The following is a 21,463-nucleotide window of genomic DNA, read 5'->3' on the forward strand; positions in this document are numbered from 1 at the left end:
TGAGTTTGATGCCAGCCTGGGACATATGGGACCATGTCTCTAGGGAAACAAAAGACAGGACCTGTGACACACTGTTCCAACAGGGGCAGCCCTGTGGTCAGCAGGGACAGAGCAAGGCCCGGTGTATGGAGATTCAGCTGTCCTTACCTGCCAGCCAAGGTCTCGGAAGCTGACGTACAGCTCATGTTTCTTGCAGGCCTGCCTCTGGTCACTGCTGCTGTTTTCTGCATGGTCAAGGAGGCAAAGAAGAAGCCAGGGAGGAGAGAGAAATGCACGTGTTCAAGTCCCTTTGGTTTTGCAGTGGGAGAGCAGCCTCTGGAGCCAGGGCCTGAAGGGCAGCGATGACTCACAAGCTGCTTTAGGACCTGTGAGCCCCCAAGGTCACCTCCACCCTTTAGAAGAGGCCCCCAGTCCCACTCAGACGTATCCTGCTTCCGGAATACTCTGCCTGTGGAGGCCTGGCGGGTCAGCTCCAAGATGCTCATGCACCTGTCCACAGTCGGGGTGCAGAGCCAAGGATGGCGATGGAAACCAGAGTAAATCCCACAGCCCCCAGAAGCAAGAACAGTGTGCTTGTGTTTTCCAGGATAGAAGTGTGTAGCATTTGCGCCAAAGGCTGTACTCTGTAAACACTGTGGGAGTCTGTCTGTCCATCTATCTCTCACACACAGCTATGGAATCTTTTCTGTCCTGTAATTGCACAAGTGGTTGGTACTTAATGCCTTTCCCTAACCTGAGATTCCCAGGGCCTTCCTTCACCTGCCCTTGCCCATAAAGCCAAGGCCCCTGGTCTACACTATAGAGCCCTGCAGACCAGGTGCCGGAGTGCTCAGGCATTTCTCATGTCCCAACACCCTGCAACTATCTAAACATGATGACTGCTCCTTCTGAACCCACTGACAGGCTACCAGGCGTCTGGTGACAAATGACACTTCCCCCAGGGCCCACTTCCCAAGATGCACAGGAATTCCACCTGCATAGCTCTAAGGTCAAGAAGAGCGAGCACAGGCCAGTCTGTCTTTAGCACAGGAAGGTCAAGGATCAAGACACCACCCTAGCACAGTCCACAGAGCCTGGACAACTGGTCTACCTTCTGGAACAGCTATGGACTGGATATCTAAGGTGAACTCTGTGCCATAGCTGGAGGCTACAGCTAGCACCACCTACCTGACAAACACTACTCCCCTCTTCCTGCAGGAGCAGAGTGGGCTGTGGACTACCTCCTCAGGCCAGGGTGAAGCAGCCTGAGCTAGAAACAGTTCTGAGTAGGCTCACTGGGACCAGACTGCCCACAGCTCCCCATACTGAGTAAGGGCGGATGCTGAAGCAAGACATGGGGGAAAGTGCAATGGTTATTAATAACGTGAAGGGAACGGGTAAAATCTCACAGAAGGTCTTTGGTTTAGTGTTGGCAGCCAGCTATGGGCGTGCTGCAGGGGATGGGTCCTTGCTTATCCTATCTGGGGTTGTAGCCGCCCTGGGAGAAGGTTGTTGGAATGCCCCAGTGGGTCCTTCTTAGCAGAAAAGCAAGGGAAGGGGATAAAGGAGACACATAGCTCCCTTACCTAATCCTGTTCCACTCACCCCACCCAGCACAGCAGAGGGCCCGTGAGCAACAGGCAGTGCAGGCCACCAGCCACTGAGCAGCTACCTTGGAAAGGCCCTGCCCGGGGCAGATGCTCAAACTCGCTTCAAGGGTCAGCTGGAGGAAGTGACCAATTACTAGGGTGTTGGGCTGAAGGGGACAAGGGACCCAGGTTCTCTACTTGCGTCTCAGGAGCAGCTGGAACCCCGAGGCAGGGGTGGCGGACAGGAAAGAGACTTTCATGCAGAGGCATGCTAGGACATGTGTCTACAGCCGGACACATAAAGGATGATGTGTGTGCAAGAAAGGATTCAACTTGTGTGGCCCATCATGTGAGGTGTGAGCACTTCAAAGGCACTGGGCACACGCCTACGCACACGCACAGGCTGCCTTACTAAACCAGGGTGGAGCCCCAGTCCTGAGTTGTTGGTTTGTTTTTTTTTTTTAATGTTAAACTTCCAGGCAGGGTTTGGAAGAACTTAAAACGAGAGTAGGGTAGGGAGTTGAAATCTATGGGAGTAGGCAGATTCCGAGCTAGATCCAGATGGACTAGCTGTCGTGCAAGGGAGCATCCCAGAGCTATGGAAGTGGGCATTCTGTGGGACACTGTGGGGTGGTCAGCCTCCAGTCCCCAGTGTCCCTCTCATTCTGCAGGCAAATGTCTGTCATAGATCTTCAAGATCCATGTTGCAGATCTACACGACAAGGGCGACTTTGCTGGGATGGGCCATGCCAGCTGAGTTGGCAAAGGCTTCTGGGAAGTTTCCGATTCTGAATGGAGCCCTCCTTCACCCCGGGCTCTACCCATCCTTCCCAGAGCAGCCAGCATGACCTCACACCTACACTGCACACAGCCTGAAGCCATCAAACTCCCACTCCTGCTTGGGAGGGATTTCAGACTCCAAGATGAGACTCTCAAGAGAATGTCCCACCCACCGGGGCTTCAGCTGCTTCTTCCGTCCCAGCCACCAGTCGCAAAGGCTGGTGAGAGAAGTCAGAGAAGCTGAGGCATGAGATTTTGTACCCTCGGGGTGCATGGGCCTCAGGAGTGGGGAGCAACCTGGCCTCACTCAGAGCTCTCAGCTCAGTTCCCAGGAGAAGTATTTCTGCACCCCTGGAATGAGCTGAGTTACCCAGCCACCACCCCGACTCCTGGGCCTGTCACTGCATACAGATGAGGGTGACAACCACATCTACCTGTCCCAAATAGCTTCTACAGCTAGGCTTCCACCGTGGAATTCCAATCCCAGCATAAACAAGGGCCCCAAATATGAAAGAACCCAGTTTTACACTAGGGGCTCACAGACCCCTTTGAGGTGCCTATAAGCAGCCCCATCTGGCAGAAGAGAATGTTTTTGAAGACTCTCGTCTTCACGACCCATACAGGCCACTGGCAGAGAACACGCAGTGACTCTGTTCAGAACAGCAGCTGCTTGCAGGCAGTGCCTCACTCACGGTTAACATGTTTTACTGTGCTTTCCTGAGCTGTCCCATGTTAGGTCTGGGTACTGAGGCAGACAGACTCTGCAACTTATTTAAACAAGTAAAACAGGACCGTCAGCCTCCATACCAGAAGCTGCGACCAACAGGTAATTTATTTGTGCCCGTAAACAATGCCATCTAGGAATCTATCTATGTCAGAAACATCAAGAGCCTTCTGTCACACCAGATGAAACTCTCTTATCTGGGCAAGGAACAAAGAAGCACCCAACACAGACAAGCAGGCACAGTGACCCAGGTCCTGCATCGGTCATGAACCTTGCGTAGGAAAGTTGCTACAGGGAAGGACTCCTCCTGTCCCCTGGCTCCAGGTTCAGCCCTGCCTGTTGCCTTCAGCTCTCTGCAGGTCAATACTAAAACTTACCTAGGTCTACATTTGACAACTCTGCCCTGAACAGCCCAGAGCTGGTCCTAAGACTCCTTTAGTCCCTTCAGAGACTTTCCCTATGGCCTCTCCAGCTTGGCATATCCAGCATTAGGGGAGCCTCGCTGAGCAGCACTGCCTCTTCCTGAGTAATAATGAGCACTGTGTAATGAGTGTATTACATACGCAACAGCATGCTGCATGTGTGCACAGTGTGCTAAGAGTTTAATAGTTTAGCAGTTGAGATTGACTTACTAGTTAAGATTGGAATAAAACCTGTGATTGGAAGTGCCATGTCTACCAAGGCAAAGGGGTTCTTGATGAATTAAAGCCAACAAAACAGGCATAGCATCTGAATTGATATACACCTCTCCCTACCCACTGACACCTACACAGGGTACTGGGGACAGCCTAGAACCAGTAAGCCCAACCACCCCTGCAGGCTACTTTCCCTCTTCAGAAATAAAATGACTAAGGAAGAAGCCATGTATAATGCAAGTTTACCTGGAGTGGAGGGTTGGGAAGGTGTGGGTCAGTAGGGGAATGGCCTTGTGGTCTCACACTTAATTCTAAACAGCCCAAAGTCCCTTGTGTGTTTCCTCAGAATCCTGAGGGCAGGAGCTGGAAGACTGAGTCGGCTTAGGGCCCTCACAAGAAGGCCTGATTGGTTTGTGCCTAGCCCTTGCCTTGCTTCAGGGTCACCAGAACCCTGGAGAAGCTATATGCTGAAAAGACACGTCCCAGGTCACAGGGTGATGTGTCTGGAAGCATCTGCAATGAGCTGGTCCCCTCCAGCTGCTCGGACCTACCTGCCACACTGGCCATCCTCAGGGCCTCTTGGTTCTTTGGCGTCTTGGAGCGATTCTGGCTGCGCTGCTTGCCCCCCGTGGACCGGATACTACGGAGATGGACTTCCGTGGCCTTGAAGAAGGCCACCATGAAGGGTTGCTTGTTCTGGGGTCCATGCCGTCCAATCAGGCCTGCCAACTTGGGGTTGATGCTCTGCCCTGCAGGGGAGGTATTCATTACACGAAGTCCGAGGGACAGGGATGGGCTGGGGGACATGATTCTATTCCCACCTCGTAAAACATTCGCGCACTAGCCGTTCACTTATCCAACAAAGACTGGCTGGGCTATTCCAGGAGCTGTCTTAGAAGTGCCCTGGCCTCTGGTGACCCCTGTGGGGCAAGGGGCAGCACACAATCACCCAGTGGTGACCCAAACACTAAGCAAGGAATAGGAAGCATGAGGAGCCAGGCCAAGACCAGCAGAGAGAGGAGCCAGGAGGGGAAGGCCGTTGTCTCAGGCTAGTGAGTTGGTCACTTGGTCAGTCAGGCTTCAGGGGATGGGAAAGTAACTGCTATGACGTAAGTGTGGCTCCCAACAGTCTGATGACAGTGGAGAGGCTACCAGAAGGAAGAGGTGGCAGTGAGGAGTGAGCCCCAAGTGGGAAAGGTCACTATGGGTGTAAAGCACAGCACAAATAAAGACCTGGCAGGACTAACCGAGACTGGAGTCCAGGATAGTGAGAGCCTGCAGTGTGTGTGTGTGTGTGTGGGGGGGGGATGACAGAAGACAACAGGCTATAGGCACCAATACCTCAAGGCCAATGGAAGCATTTTGCCTGAACAAGGTTTTTGCAGGTGTAAGCCCTTGAGAAACAGCCAGGACAGGCAAGACAGGCTTCACTCCAGGCGCCAGTGGCTCCGTGAAAAGAGAAAGGCCACATGTCACCATGGGTGCTAGGAGACGGAGCTGCCTGAAGTAGGGGTGGCGAGGTGCACAGCCAGTGACACCTGGGTACAGGATTTCTGCATTTCCGTGGGGACAATAAAGCTCTGGCACTTGGGAGATGACAGCTTGTGGGACTTGGTCATGATGGCCAGTATGGGACAGGAAGCAATTGTAGAAAGCAGAGGGAGGGACTGGGCTGAGGACCTCAAGTATTCTCTGCGATGACCTTGGGCTTGCCCTGAAACCAGACTGCAAGCTGAAGAACAGAAGCCAGGGACCAGGAAGCCCTAAGAAGGTGCCAAGGGATCAGCCTGGGGCAGTGGAAGTGAGCCTAGTGGGACAGGATCAGATTCTTGGATGCCCTTCCCCAGACACCCTCCAGCTGGTCCCTTACTGCTGCCTGCTTAACACTGGGAAGCTGTTGATTTCAGCTTTCTGTTTGGAAATAGAGCGCATGAAATCAAAGTTGGGGTGGGGGAAGGGAGGCACCAAGTTTGGGTGGTACGTGCCTGTCATCTCAGCTGCTCTGGAGGTTGAGGCAGGAGAATTGAAAGTTCAGTTCATGTCAGTGACTGAGAGACACTTGCCTCAAAAATATAGAGGACTTGGGATGGGACTTAGCTCAGTGTAAGTATAACAACATGTGCAAGGTTGTGAGCTCCACCCCAGCATCAGAGAGAGAGAGAGAGAGAGAGAGAGAGAGAGAGAGACAGAGACAGAGTCAGAGACAGAGACACAGAGAAACATGTCCCTAGAGGTCCCGTTTATCCACCAGCCAGTTTTCTCCAACAGGAATGCCACTGTAATGAGTTTCAGGCCTAGAAAATGGCAGGTTTTGCTGTGTTTTGAAGAGAACTGAAGGAATTCGCTGAGAGACTTTGGTAAAGGGACTGAGAAAAAGACAGTCCTGTGAGACCCGCACCTCCTTGCCCTAAATGGCTTTCCGAAGATGGGAAACCCAGTGAAGGGGCTGCAGAGTGGAACAAGGAAGACAAAGCTCAGTTTAGCTGAACAGATGTTGTGTGAAATCCCTTCTTGGTATCCAGGGTTAGGGCTAGGGCCATGTGGCCAGTAGGAGCTCCCAGCAGGAGGGATGGGCAAGGCGTCCGGGGTGGCTGTTCTCTATATAACAGACCCCTCCTCCCACATGGTACAGTTCCGTTTGAGGGAATTTGAGGCTAGACAAACATGACAAAGGTACCCAGATCCCCTCTCTCTTCCAGGGTATACAGCACCGTGCACAGGTTCCCCTAATTAAGAGGTGGGACAGGAAAAAGAACTCCAAGAAAGCCTGGGATTAGAAGCCAGAGTTAGAAGGTACAGAAAAGAGCGCCCAGGATGTGACGGCCAATCATAATTACCAATGGAAACAAACCTCTGGTTATGTCTATGAGGGAGTTTCCAGATTGGGTTAACAGTGCTGGGAGGACCAGCCCCAAGCTGGGGCCTTATCCCATGGGCTGGGATCCAGGGATGAATAAAAAGGAGCTGAGCATTCCAGTCCATCTCTGTCTGCTTCCTGGCTGTGGACGCAGTGTGCCCAGCTGCCTCACGCTCCTGATGTCCCGATGGATGGTACCCTCGAGCCATGAGACTCACCAGACCTGTGCTAAGTGCTTTTGTGGGTTAGTCTGTCATATCACTGGGAAAAACAACTCACACCCAGGTCCTGGGCTGTGCCAAGGCCCTGGTGATGAGCATGCTCTGTGCATCTCCCCATGGAACAACAACGATAAGATCCTTAGAAACATTGACCACCCCATCGGGTGACGAACACTTCAGAGCAGGGAGACTTCAGATGGAGACAATGTCGACTGCCCATAGCAGGACAAGATCAGAGAGGCTGAGCCACCTGCCAAAAAAAAAAAAGAAAGAAAGAAAGAAAGAAAAAACCCCCGTGCAACCCAGAAAGCAACAGCAACAGCACTCAATCTGACCGCAGAGGAGGCTCAGGGAAGGGTGTGCTTCATCAGGGCAGCTACTACACCCCCAATCAGTGACAGAGCCAAGGCCAGCAAAAGTGATGGTTAGACATCACACTAGCTAGTGTTCCCCGGGCAGGTCGGAGATGGAGAAGCCCAGTTTCCAGTGCCTGGCTTGGTCTGGCAGTTAGAATGGTTTTTAAGAGTTTGTGTTTAAGAAAACACATTTCCCAACCCCCCACGATTCACCTTCCCCTCCTTTCGGCGTCCGTCTCTCCTGCATTCTTGAGCAGGGTCCCCCCCAGTTCATCCATCTATAACGAGACTGAGTCTATAAAAGAAACCATTAAAGCCGGGCCCTGAGGAATTGCACTTCCCCCCTGGAAGGCTTTTAGGACAGAGTAAAAATGCCTTGACTCAAGCCCCCATGCCTCTCTGGACCCCTTAAATCCAGGCGCCAAGCGTGGCCCCAGTCCCCGAAGCCCTTCTGACCTGCTGGTCGGGGCCAGAGGCTGCCAGCAAACCAACCTCCACCCACCTCAACCTCTGCTTAGAGGGAGCCAAAAACGCACACTTGCACCAGCAGCCCGCACAGCCTTGATTTCCTCCCATGTAAACTGGATGAGGCCATTAGTCTCACATCCCTGTGTCCCTAGTTAATGGCACACCATTCACCCAGGCAGCTTTGCCCAAACTCAGTCTGCCCTGGCCTCAGGGCTGGGTGGCAGGCAGTTTGACGAGAGGCACCTAATCCTTCTGTAGAGTCGTTGTCACTGCCCAGAGGTGAGACGTGACCCAGTTCAGTCAAAGCATGGAAGGGAGAAGTTTCTAGAATTTTTCAGAGAAACTGCTAGAAAGCTCTAGAAAACTCACTTGCTGTTCTCATATTCAGAAGAAATCTGTTCTCAGCAGTGCAGAAGCTATCTCCACGTACTGACTCCAGGGAAACCATGTTTCCAAACGAGGGCTACCGTGGAAGGACACCTCAGAGAGGGGCTCCTGTGACACAGCTGTCACTGGGTCAAGCCAGCCTGCAGCCTACGTTCTCACACCAACCATTGCCATGCATGTCCCACCCCGATGACTAGGTCTAGAGTCTGGAATTACCACCACCACCACCACCACCATGCACACACCAGAGGCTGGCGACAGAGAACATGGGCACAAGGGCTGGCCCTCAGGAGCAAAGGGGAACGTGGGGAAAGAGTTGGGGTTTCTGTGTAAAAGGCTGGAAGACAACCCAACTGCATTCGACATCTTTAGAAGGATTTAAACACACCCCATTAAGAATGACAGCTAAATTTAGAATCAGAGACACACCTCTGGGGGTGGCTGTGAGGTACTTTCCCGAGAGGTTTAACTGAAGAGGGAGACCGCTGTGAATGTGGCCCGAGGTCCCACACTGAGTGAGAGAAAGTGGGCTAAGTACCAGCCTTCGTCTCTCCCTGTTTCCTGACTGCTGGAGATGCCCTGTGACCGGCTGCTGGAACTCCTCTGCAGAGACAGACTGGACCCCCACACCATGAGCCACAGGAAGCCCCTCCTCCCCGAAGTCATTTTCGTGGGTGTTTTGTCACAGCTATGTAGGTAATACAGCCCACTCCACACTCCACACATTAGAGCCTACAGCTGTGTTCTTACTGATAGCTAGAAGCAGAAACCACAGTGTGGCTCGTGGAGCATGGATGAGGCCCTGAGTTTGTGGCCAGCACTGGTAACTGTTACATCATGATGCTATAACCTGTTATATACAGGTATGCATATACACACTCATACACATATACACACACAGGCACACATACACTTGATATAGAAGAGTCTCACTACACAGCCCAGGCCAGCCTTAAACCCACAGCCATCCTCCTTCCTCTCCTCCTGGGGGCTGGGCTTGCAGGCGTGAGCCATCATGCTGTATTGTTTTTGATACTGAACAAGGGGGCAGTCAAAAAAAAGGGTAATTACAGGAATTTCTTTCCCGTCGAGATGCTTTCGGCACGGCAGTTTCAGTTAATACTTGTAATTATTTGTTTTGATTATCTGTATTTAAATATCCAGCAAGGTTACCAAAATGAGGCACAGGGTAGAAATGGGTAAGTTCATTAATGTAGGCAGAAAAAAAAACACACACACACACACAAAACTTCATAAAGTCTGTCTTTGGCAAAACTAGAAAATATTTCTATTTTAGTTGAGGGTTAGCTGAACACGTGTTTCTCTCCAAGCCCATGGATTTGCCTGTGAAAAGGCAAGTTTTGGAAATAAGAAAGCAGGAGCTGCCCCAGCTGAATAGGAACTTCAGAAAAACAAACACTACATGCAGGACGGCGCTGAAGCAGTCGGGATCGATCATTGGCCACTCAAATTTAACTGGCACCAACCAGCCTGCCTGCCTGCCTGGAAGTTCGGATGAGACCAGGGGTGACTGCCCCTTCCTGGGACTCTGCTGGTCCTCTTTGTTGCTGCTCCCCGGCTCTGAGACAAGGTTTCACGTAGCCCAGGCTAGTGTTAAATGCATTATATAGCTGGGGCTGGCCTTGAACTTCCTGTCCTCCTGCCTCTACCTCTGGAGTGCTGGAATTCCAGGCGTGCACCACACAGCCCCTTTACGAGGTGCTAGAGATCAAACCCAGGTCTTCAAACAGGGTAGGAAGTCTCCACCAAGTCACAGCCCGGCCTGTTGATTTTATTCCTTTTAAAAGTAAGAAATAATAAAAAATAACTTTTTAGAGGTTGGCTTTTGTTTTGCTTTGCTTTAATGGTGTTGCAAATATGTATGCCGCCATGGGTGTCAATTCCTGCAACAGCCAGCTGAGTCAGCACACACACACACACACTCTTGAGTGCATGCACACACACACACACGAGCCTCTTCCAGTTCTCAGCAAGAGGCTGCTGCTCTCAGAGGCCACTAGGCCACCTACCATGGTCTGGGGATGTGTATGTCAGAGGGAGCCCACTGCTGCTGCTATTGCAGACCCTAGGCACCCCCAGCTAGTTAGTTATCCAGTTTCTCCCGGTCACTATCCTGATCCATAAAGTGCAATTTGGGGTCTCACTGGGGCACTACCACATTTTCTTGACGTGTCACATGGACTTGCCACTCTTCTGGGTCAACTTATTTCAATCTACACGTCTTCCAGATTTTTCCATGAAACCCCATGTTTGTATTATTTACCCTTTTCATTGCTGAGTAGTATTTCACAACACACACACACACACACACACACACACACACACACACGAGCCACAGTCGATTTATTCTTATGAACACAGTGGGAAGCAGCCACGCAGAGGTTGTCATGGGAATCTGCCTTCTCATTTCCTGACCAATAGTTAGGAGCTAGGACCTTCATGCCTCCAGTTCCTGCATCTGGCCAACTGTATGCTTTAGCAAATAAAGTTTTATTAGAACACAACCAGTGTGCAGTCACAAATGCAGCCTCTGGCTGCCCTCATGCTAACTAGTGTTGGTAAAAGCAAGCAACTCCCCTCTGAACCTGACGTGTCCAGCCTCTGGAATGTTCTACGGGCATTTGCTGGCGTTCACTGTAACACTAGTTGACTAGGCCTGCTTATTCACACCTCATAAGGAAAACTCTAGGTGAGTTGTTCTTCATCGATTATAGAAAAATTGATTCCAGTCACTGCATTGGAAGCTCCAAGGCCCCAGTGACAAGTGAGACTGTAGTGAACACTTGTGACCTTCTGGCCCCAGTGACCCAATTCTACCCAGACCTAAACAGCCGGCTGGACCCTGGGAGGACAAGAAGAGCCACTGGGCCTCTTCTGTTCTCTGTCTCTTGGGATTCAGGGCAAAAAGGAAGTGACGTAATCCTGGAGTGCAGAGGTACCTCTAGCCAGCTGTGCTGTGAGAGAAGCTACCCACCAGACTGGCCTTATGCCAGAGTGTCCCCAGCCTCAGGCCGGAGGCTCGGCCCCTGCGTTCTCCCACAGATGCCTCAGCCTCACATCTGGACAGCACATGCCCTTTGGTCCTTTAAATGTCCTGTGACCATGTCGGATCCACTGGGGATGGTCAAGAAGAGGAGCACACGTTCCCATGTGCCAGAGCAGAGAATCCCTGGGCAACACACACACACACACTCGGAGGGAGGGGGGGGAGGGAGGGGGGGAGGGGGGGAGGGAGGGGGGAGGGAGGGAGGGGGGGAGGGAGGGAGGGGGGGAGGGAGGGATGGGGGGAGGGAGGGAGGGAGGGAGGGAGGGATAGCCTTGAAGATCGGGAGGTGAGGCGTAAGCCCTGGAAGGCACCAAAGAAGCAGTTGTGAAGAGACTGAGAGGTGGATGGATTCGGAGGAGAGCACCAGATCACAGGGCCTATGGGTGTTTCCTTCTGGAGCAGGCAAGAGAGCCACAGGAAGTAGGATGGCTGGGCTCCTCACGATGGAAACAAGGTGCCTCTGCATGTGCAGGATAGTGTGTGTCTAGGACCGGCTCCTCTCGCTACAGTAGATGCTAGAGTTAAAGGGCACTTTGGGAAAGTAGGTGTGTCCATTTGTGGACCACAGGAAGCCCTTCCGAGCAAGAACTTGTCCACCCAGTCTCTGTCTCTCTCCTTCAGTGTGAGGTCTCTGTTTACCGTCCACCACCTTGGGAGAGGCTGTGGGTCACATGACGGCAAATCTACTTTTCAGGCTGTTTGTTGAATGACTGCATAAGCTTCCAACCAATGTGGATCAATAGGCTATTAGCTGCAGGAAGCTGCTTCTAACACGTGGGCATAGGGAAGGGGTCAGCGTGGCTCCGCAGTGCCATGGACCACCGTATCAGCCAGGACACTGAGGGGTCTTGGGGGTGGGGTCTGCTGACTCTTGAAGCGTAAGCCCCGGCAGGAGGTTTGAGTGTGGGAGGAAGCTTCTTTTGGTTTAGTTTTGGTTTTCTATTTGAGTCTCAATCTATAGCTCTAGGTGGCCTAGAACTATGTGACAGAAACCCAGTATAACTTCAAATTCATGGCTATCCACCTGCCTCTACCTCCCACTTGCTGCGACTGCTGGCGTCATTCGCCACCCTGCGGAGAAAATGTCTTATTTTCACTGCCACCAGGATAACACGGGCCACACAATCATAAAAAGTGCAGGCCGTGGCACGTGGAGACACGCTCATCCTGGAGGCCCCACAGGGAACCCCTTCTCTCTTTCTAAGGTCTCTCCATCCCAGGAGAGAGGACGGAGGATGACAGTCAGGTGTGGAGAGGCCTGAACTCTGTCTGATCTGCCCAGCTGGCCTTAGCACAGCCCCTTACATGCCCACTGTCCCCACAAGCCTCTTCCCCACCAGGCCATTGGTACCCATATTTCTAAAAGGCTTTTCCATTGAAGAACAGGGGACCCAAGTCTGAGTCCCAAGTTCAGCACTGAGAGCCATGTGACTTAACCCCGGGGCTTTTTACTGCCTCGGTTTCTTCTTTTATAAAAGGCTGTCGGTGACTGCTGGCCTCCCCCGGCAGGCAGACTGTGAGGAATACACCAGCAGTAATAAAGACATCTGGGATTCATGAGCACAGAGGCAGGGCTGCCCCGGGGCTCGGCACGTTCCATGAGCTCACCCTCTTCTTCCTCCCAGACGTCAACAGAACAGGTCATGTCATCATGTTCATGGAGAACATGAAGGAATGGAGACTCCAAGCAGTTCGTTGGGATGAACCTGGGGAGCAGCAGTGGTGCCCTCAGGGACCACAGGACTGTCCTGCTTCCAGAAGCAACAGGTGAGCCAGAGCCTGGTGTGACACCAACTCAAAGCACAGGCGCCTGCACAGGCAGCCCCTCGCTTCTCTCCTATTCCACCCCACCCCCACCCCCACCGCCACGTCCAACACCAGCCTGGTGTGCAGGACATGGCTGTCCAGGAATGGGGAAAGAAGGCCATGGAGTCAACACCTTTCCTGTCGTCTTTTCTGTATGAAAAACGGGGTCACCAGGCCTCACCCCCACAACATTCACCCATCCATCCTTCCCAATGCTGCATGTCTGTCTCTGGGAGCCGAGGTGTCCAGAGGGTATTGACTTCCGCCCCACACCACACGCTCGCCCCCGAACCCAGCTGTGACGCTTTGGTGACTAACGGGGGGGGGGGGGGCGCTACAGCTGGAAGGAGGGATAACAGGCAGGCTTTGCACACTGCCTGGGTGGTCTGGGAAGGGCACCTCTGACCTGGGACCTCCCCCAGGGCCAGATGGAGGAAGTGAGCATTCAGCAAGCCAGGGACTCTGCAATTTGCCATCCAGTAGGCTCTGACGTCAGGCCAGCAAACATCAGGCTTCCAGAAGGAACTCTGCGGCGTCCACACCACACACTCGGATGGAAGCAGATGTCCTGGAGCAGGGAGGGAAACTGAGGCCTGGCAGGCAATCAGCTCCAAATTCTGTCGGCCACCAGATGGGTCTCCTCCACCCACGTGGTGTCTGTGGCCTCAAGGTTTGGAGGTCTTGGTTTACTGTTAGTCAGGGTGAGGACTGGTTATCTGCCTCCTGGGATTCTGGTGTTCCCCTGAGCTTGACCTCTGCAGGAACTATGAAAACATCAAGTTCCCAGGGTGGGCACAGGGGACTCTCCTGCCAGCTCAAGGCCCAGCACACAGTAGCTTCTGGTCACCTGTGAGCCTTTTACCCATGTGGTTGCAGGAGGGGAAGTCTGTCAGCCATCCGGCTGTCTACATAAGCAGGGTGTCCTCAGAACGGGATAGGAAGGGTCCCAGTGCTGTTGTTACCAAGGTTACCAAGGTGCCCCGGAAGACAATCATGAGACACCCCCAGGGACTTGCTGGTGGTGCGTGCGAATGGGACCTATGCACCCAGATGACACTAAAGAACCTCTCACTGGAGACCACCGGATGGGGAAGACCACGAACCCGTCGGAAGGCTAGGAAGTGCCCAGTCATCCTGTCCTGTAGCCATCCCAGATGTCCTCACCCGCACAGCCAATGACCTCAGTGTATTGTCTGGATGGTTTAAGGGCAGTCCTTCCCTGGCCAGGTGACCAATGAAAGGCCTTCCTGGGAAAGCACTACACCTGGACAGGGACACCTTCCCTTCTGTCCCTTATCCAGGTACAGACAGAGCCTCACCCTGACGGCTCAAAATGTCTTTAGCTACCAGCCAGGAGAGCTCCGCTTCCAGATGAGCTGTTGATATTTGGAGCCCCGTGGGCTCTCTGGGTATCAGCTTCCTCGCCTGAGCCCGTTCATTTTCCTCAGCTGGCATTCCTCATCCTTAACAGACCGTGAACCCCTCCCTCCGAGGGGCACCTGTGGCTCCTCAGAAAGCACCAGCTGAGGAAGGCTGGTGCAGACCCCGTGCCATAAGCTCCCGCCAAAGTTATCTCTTTCAAAAGAGCCAATACGCCCAGCTTGGCAGGTTATCCGGTGTGTCTCCACAGCTATTCAACTCTGTGATCAGAGCTCAAGGGCTGCTGTGGACCACAGGGTCAGACGGGCATGACTGGTGCCACCAGACACCGGTCTGTGGATGATGAAGAGAGTATCACTGTTTGTGCCAAGCGGAGCTTTCTTCTGGTTTGTTGGAAATCATTTTAAAATATGAAGACTCGTGCTGGGGAGATGTCTCGGTGTGTCAAGTGCTCACCAATCAAATGCAAGGATGTGATTGGATTCCCAGCAACCACGTGAGAAGCAGAGCATGGCTGAATGCCTGGGTAGCCCCAGCACCAGGGTTAGGGGGGTGGAGTAGAGACAGGTAGATCCCTAAAGTTCACTTGGCAGCCTGTCTAGCCAATCAGTGAGCCGAGGTTCACTGTGCAGTATCTCTAGCCAATCAGTGAGCCGTGGTTCACTGGGCAGCCTCTCTAGCCAGTCAGTGAGCTGCAATTTAGGGAGGGCGGGACCCTGTCCAAAAGAAAAAAATTACGTGGAGAGAGCAACAGAGGAAGGCAGCTGACCTTGACCTCTGACCTCCACGTGCCCGTGTGAACATGTATCTATGCACACCCACCCAGGCATACTCACACCAACACACATGTAAACATTCACTCACACAGGAAAAAACAGACTCCAAAGTGAGAACAGCAGCCTTCAAGTCGAGCGTAGTCACCAGGGTGACGACATTCATTTACCAACTCCTGAGGCAGATGACGGAACTCCGGAACTTTCAAGAGGCCTGAGTAAGGCTCCGGGGCAGGGAAAGGGTAGAGACTGGGAGAGGGGGAGACAGCACAGTTTCAGAAAGCACAGAGATCCTAAACACTGCGGTCTACACTCAGCCCTGAACTTAGGTGAGCTTTCGAGAAAGGAATGTTCTAGAAGGTGGGGGATGGGAGGACATGGATAGTTCCAGTTCTCCACATCTTGCTCCCACAGCCCTGGGCCTCAGAAGAAAGAAAAAAAGGGGGGATACCTAAGCCAGACTGTCCTTGTCACCCTCAAGATTTTAGCGAGGGTCCAGACTGAAGCCATGGCCTCAGAGGGCCATGCTAAACTGCAGAGAGCTGGAACGAACAAAAGAGGACCACTGGAGCCCCAGGCAGATGACAGGAAGAGACAGTAGGGTGCAAGGTGGCTCAGTCAGTGAGGGGCTTGCCTCCAAAGCAGGAGGACCCGACTTTGATCTCCCAGAACCCATGTAGGGAAAAAGCCAGGGCATGGAGAGGCAATATTGCTTAGTGGGTAAAGGTGTTTGCCACCAAGCCTGACCAACTGAGTTTGGAATCCACACCATAGGAGAGAGCAGACTTCTTCAAGTTGTTCTTTCATCCTCGTGTGTGTGTGTCCTGTGCGTGCGCGCGCACAAATGTGAAGTTTCTTGTAAAAGCTGTGTTATTCCAACACCAGGAAAACGCAGATACCTGGGCTTCTTCGGCCAGACGACCCCACTTACTTGGTGAATTCAGCCCAGCAGAAAAGGACTGGAGCCTCAGTCCTCACCACGGAGGAGAAACCATCAAACCTCCAGCCTTTATGGCGGTAGTGACAACCACAGTTTATCCAGGCTACACCTGAGTTCTGACCGTTCATAGAATGGTCCAGGATCCAGCATCCAGCATCCAGCATCCTGGGAAGACAAGCTTTCCTGTACTTCACACCTAGTCTAGTTGAATCTTCATTTTGAAAGGTACCCTGGGAGATCCTCTGGGAAGCACACATGTGCCAGAGTACACGTGTGGAAGACGCCTTGCATGAATCCTACTCTATGGGGCTCTAGGATTAAATTCAGTCAGTTTAGCGCTAAGTGTCCCCACCCCTCTCGATGTTCCTCCTGAGACACAATTTTAAATCTCTCCCTCATAGCAACTCATGAAATCCTCTAACAACCCCAGGGCCACATCCCTTGCCACCTGCGTGATGGAGACAAGCGTGCCAAGATCCGGACAGGTCCAAAGTCACAGACTGAGAGCGGGCAGGGCTCAAGACACTGACAATGTGTGACCATAAAACATACCTTAAAGTGAATTAGCTCTTTAAGAGCAGATGGGGCCAGATTCGTTTTCACCTGAACACTGTGGTAGTTTGAATGAGAAATGTCCCCCCACAGTCTTTGGCATCCAAACACTTGGTCCCCTGTTGGTGGCACTGTTTTGCAGCCTGCTGGAGGAAGTAAGTCACGGAGGCTGGGCTTTCAGAGTAAAAGGCCTCTCCTACTTCTACCTTGCTGTTCTATGGTTTCAGTCTGAAGTGAGCTCTCTGTCCCCGTCTCTATGCCTGCTGCCTGCTGTCCTCACCATCAAGGATGCTGAGCCTCGGGCACTGTAAGCCAAAAGAAACTCCTTTTCCTATAAGTCACCTTGGTCACGGTGTTTTATCACAGTCAGAGGAAAGTAAGACCCACAACATCCCCTGTGTGAGAATCAAAACAGACAGCCAGAACCTCCAGCAAGTTCTTAAGCATCGAGATGGTGTCCCTGTAAAGGTACTCAAGAGTCGCCTCTGGGAAGTGGAACTTAGGACCTGGGGGAAGGACACTAGGGAAAACTCCTTACTGTGACACACTTTCATCCTGTTGACCGGGAGGAGGGTGGAGTTGTTCCTGAAAACAAGGTGCTTTCCTTTCTCCTTCCCCCCCAAAAAAACAACTGTTAGAAATGGAGCCGGAAAGATGGCTCGAGACTGATAACCCTTCCTGCTTGTGATGGTTTGTATATGCTCCGCCCAGGGAGTGGTACTATTAGGTGTGGTCTTGTTGGAGTGGGTGTGGCCTTGTTGGAGTGGGTGTGGCCTTGTTGGAGTGGGTGTGTCACTGTGGGTGTGGGCTATAAGACCGTAGTTCTAACTGCCTGGGAGTCAGTATTCTGCTAGCAGCCTTCAGATGAAGATGTAGAACTCTCAGGTCCTGCTGTTCCATGCCCGCCTGGATGCAGCCATGTTCCGCCTTGATGATGGTGGACTGAACCTCTGAACCTGTAAGCCAGCCCTAATTAAATGTTGTCCTCATAAGAGTTGCCTTGAGCTGGGCAGTGGTGGCATGTGCCTTTAATCCCAGCACTTGGGAGGCAGAGGCAGGAGGATTTCTGAGTTTGAGGCCAGCCTGGTCTACAGAGTGAGCTCCAGGACAGCCAGGGCTATACAGAGAAACCCTGTCTTGAAAAACAAAAACAAAAACAAAAAGAGTTGCCTTGATCATGGTGTCTGTTCACAGCAGTAAAACCCTGATGAAGACCAAAGACCAGTCCTCAGGACCCTCATCACTCATCTCATACCCCCTGTAACGCCAATCCCAAGGGATCTGATGCCCGTTCCTTGCTCTGAGGTCACCTTCACTCATGCGTGATACCCACAGAGGCATATTCATGGGAGGGAGCAAGGAAGACGCATCAAGAAGGACCAGCTAACAATGGCGACTCAGACCACTAACATGTCTTCAGTGCTCCAATCCCCCCCACAGAGAACATCTGCCAATGTCTGAAGACTTAGAAGGCTGAGGATGCCAGCAACCATGCTCCATTTCCCAGGAGGCCAGGAGCCAAAAACCTGGCTGGCACACCCCACTGCCCTTGAGGCTCTAGGCTTGTGAAGTTCTCATGTAGCTGGTCTCGGCTGACCCAAGACTCTGCATGTCCAACACGACTGCACCCCTGCTGACACTGTGAGCAGCAAGGCCATCTCTGGCCCAGCTTGCCCAACTCCCAATCTTCTTGTGTAAGCGGCAAGAGCATGCGTTGGGTGTAGGTGAGAAACCAGAGTATTGAGGCTGGTTGAGATGGGAGCAGGCAGATAACAAATCAAGTTTGTGGATGGCAACTGAGCCCCTGCTGAAGTGCATGTGTAGGAGGTTCCCCTGGGACTAGAGGTGTTGGTGTCTGGGACTCACCATCCAGGGTCTCCACAGAGAGCTGTAAGCCCAGGTTGTGCCGAGGGTTGACCACCCAGTGGTTGCTGGTGGCTGTGATATCAAACACCAACCAGCCCTCCTCAGAAGCCCAGATGGTGCGGCTGTCCAGCAAGAAGAGGTCCGACTCCCTGAAGAGGAGAGACAGAAAGACACAGGCTCAGGGTTAGGTAGGTCACAGCTCTGCCACACTGACAGCTCAGCGGCTTACAGACTGGAGAAGCTCTGTGTAACACACCAAGCAGAGGCAGGGCACCGGTCCTCTAAACATAGACTTGTCAGAATAGGACACAGGCACAATGACCTCTTAGCAGTTGTGATGGGGAAAGAAAGTAGAGAATTTTCTGGAATAGGGAACTGGCACAGGCCATTTCACCATACCGTATGTCAGGGGACTCCAGAAGGATGCAGAAGAGATAGGAATTATACAGCCTGCAAGTGTCTGGGGCAGAAGGTAATGCCCACAAGGTCATCCACCACGTGTCCGCCACCATGCCAAGAGCTCCACGCACCCTGTCGAAGATGGAAGGTGGCTGGGCTAGTTGGCTGAGAGATGGAGCAATGGACGGATTTATGGATAGAAGATGGATGGGTAGATACGTCGATAGATAGGTTAAGTGAGTATATGAACAGACAAATGAAAGATGGATGGGTGGGGAGGTGGAGAGAGATGGATAGGGGATGGATGAGCGGATGAACAGATGGGCAGGTGGGTGTGTGGGTGGATGGTGACTACATGGATAGATAAGTGGATGTGTAGATGGGTAGGTGGATAAATAGAAAGATGAACTGATAAAGAAAGAGACAGAAGATGGATGGGTGGGTGACAGATGAATGAATGAAAGGTAGATGGAAGCATTGGTGAATAGAGGGAGGACAGATAGGTAAAGAGATGGATGGATGGATGGATAGATAGATGGATGGATGGATGGATGGATGGATGGATAAATGGATGAGTGGATGGATGGTGGGAAGGAGGGATGGATAATGGATGGATGGAGGGAGGGATGGATGGATGGATGGATGATGGATTGATGATGGATGGATGGATGGATGGATGGGGGTGATAGATGTGCAGGTATGTGGAAGGGGGTCGGTAAATGAACACCACCCCAACCTTGCATATAATATATAAGGTATTCAAATCAGCTCTTGGGGATTTTTAGTTATTGAGACATGATGGTCAACTAAAATACAAGAGCCTCCATACTATGCTGGGCACTGAGTTTAGTGATGCCTCTCTCCAACCTAGGCCCTTCCCAGGGCCCCCTCACAGCTACCATAAGCCCTGGGGTTACTACCTTCCTGGGAACAGGAAAACACTTCACTGTTCACACAGAAAACCCTCAGATACGGCAACCGTTGATTGAGCACAGTTCACTGGCCAGGCTCTGGAGAAGAAAACTCAGGCAGCTTCCTGTCACCACGTCCTCACAGCAACCCTGTGAGTTGGGGATCCTGGCCACACTACTGGGGAGATCTCTGTGAGCAGGACTGCGATGCAGAGGGCAGGCCTGGCGGGACTTTCTCGAAACTCTCGGAGCCTTTGATAAATCAGACTCATTGTCATGTGTTCCACTAGCAGCGGTCGGAGCCAATACCAGATGCCAGCCTGAAAAGACTGTCCAGTTGGTCCCAGTCCCCTCCTCCTACCAAACTACTGGCCTTTCCCAGCCATCAGTCCCACGTGTCTCAGAGGTCACCAAGTTCTTTTCTTGCTATACTGCCACCAGGCCCATCAGCACACCCAAGCCAGTGCTTTTAACTTCTCTCCACTCAGAAGCCATCAGCATTGCTCTGGGAGGTCAATAGTCACCCAGAAACCAAGTGTGGACACAGCTAGTGCTGAGGCTGGTGTGAGGGGACTGGTGGTCTCATGGATCAAAGTCACCAAAGGCACAGAGAACCTAGGTGGCCTAGGCAAGTCACATGTCCAGGCTTGGAAGTGGTGGGCAGGGGACTCCAGACAGGGACAACATCACCAGGACCATAGGTAGAGGTGTGGGTGGTCCTGATGCACACTGTCCCACACCCGATTTAGAAAATGTTGAATTACATCATTGCTCCAGCCAGAGAGTCAGGCCTCCTTCCAAACTCACGTTGAAAGCTAATCCGTAATGTGACGATATTAAGAGGGGAGCTTTCCAAGCTGGCTAGCCGAAGAAGATGGGACCTGTGGGACCAGACCAGTCCTTGTGTGAGGCTTTCAAGGAGAGCATGTGAGCCCCTTTGTGCTTTCCTGCTTCCACTGTGTGAGGACATAGTAACAAGGCACCATCTTGGAACAGGGTAACATTTGCCAGACCTGGTTCCCACCAGCACCTTGACCTCCAGCCACCACAACCGTGAACATGAGTTTCTGTTCCTGTAAGTTCCCCAGTCTTAAGAAATGTATTACAGCATCATAAGCAAACTAAGATGCTACAAATTCTCATCTTAAACCAGGAAACCATCCACCTGGTAAGAGCCTATGTGGTCCCTGAGGGGGCCTCCAGATCTGTAGTAGTTTGTCTTCTCCGTGACATTACAGAGGTGAGGAAGCTTCCTAAGGGCCCCACAGGGTTTGAAAGACCCTAATTTTGATTCTGATGTCCACACTGAGTAATAATAATAACCTACTCCTCGGGTTCTCGTACCTGAGGCCCCTTTAGAGGTGACTTCAGAACTTGTTTGGGACACATCTTACATAGCTTTCAAAGGCGCACACAGGGAAATCTGGCTGGCTTCATTTCCAGTTTGCCTGATGGCTTCCCCGACTCTGGAGAGCTTGCTACCCTGATAGACAGAGGATGGAAGGTGTCACACCAAGTCAACGAGGGACATCTGCTCAGAGCTCGAGATGTGAAACCTGGGTGGCAATGCTGTTGGGAATATCAGATGTGCAGGGAGAGGGAACAGATGCTGGCACAGGAAACGATGCCTGTCACCAGGGGGGGACAGAGCAAGTCTGCACACAGGCTCTCCCGCCCATGGATTCTAAGCCTTCTTTCATGAAAGGCCAAGACACTGAGGCCGGATGTGTCAGGCCAGAAGTGACTCGTCACCGGTGGTGGATCACCAAGAAG

The 21,463-nt window shown here is 52.3% G+C and overlaps 1 protein-coding gene across 1 annotated transcript in view; it reads right to left on the reverse strand.

Moving 5' to 3' along the window:
- Nucleotides 1-21,463, reverse strand: part of Bmp7 (bone morphogenetic protein 7) — a 72,310-nt gene that overhangs the window by 7,056 nt on the left and 43,791 nt on the right. Inside the window, exons 3-5 of the mRNA NM_007557.3 lie at nucleotides 18,381-18,529; nucleotides 4,259-4,456; nucleotides 148-224 (exon numbers count right to left, since the gene is read on the reverse strand). Of these exons, the coding sequence (NP_031583.2) occupies nucleotides 148-224; nucleotides 4,259-4,456; nucleotides 18,381-18,529 (424 nt within the window). The remainder of the gene's footprint in view (nucleotides 1-147; nucleotides 225-4,258; nucleotides 4,457-18,380; nucleotides 18,530-21,463) is intronic.

This window comes from Mus musculus, chromosome 2, assembly GCF_000001635.26.
Source record: "Mus musculus strain C57BL/6J chromosome 2, GRCm38.p6 C57BL/6J".
Classification (NCBI taxonomy): domain Eukaryota; kingdom Metazoa; phylum Chordata; class Mammalia; order Rodentia; family Muridae; genus Mus; species Mus musculus.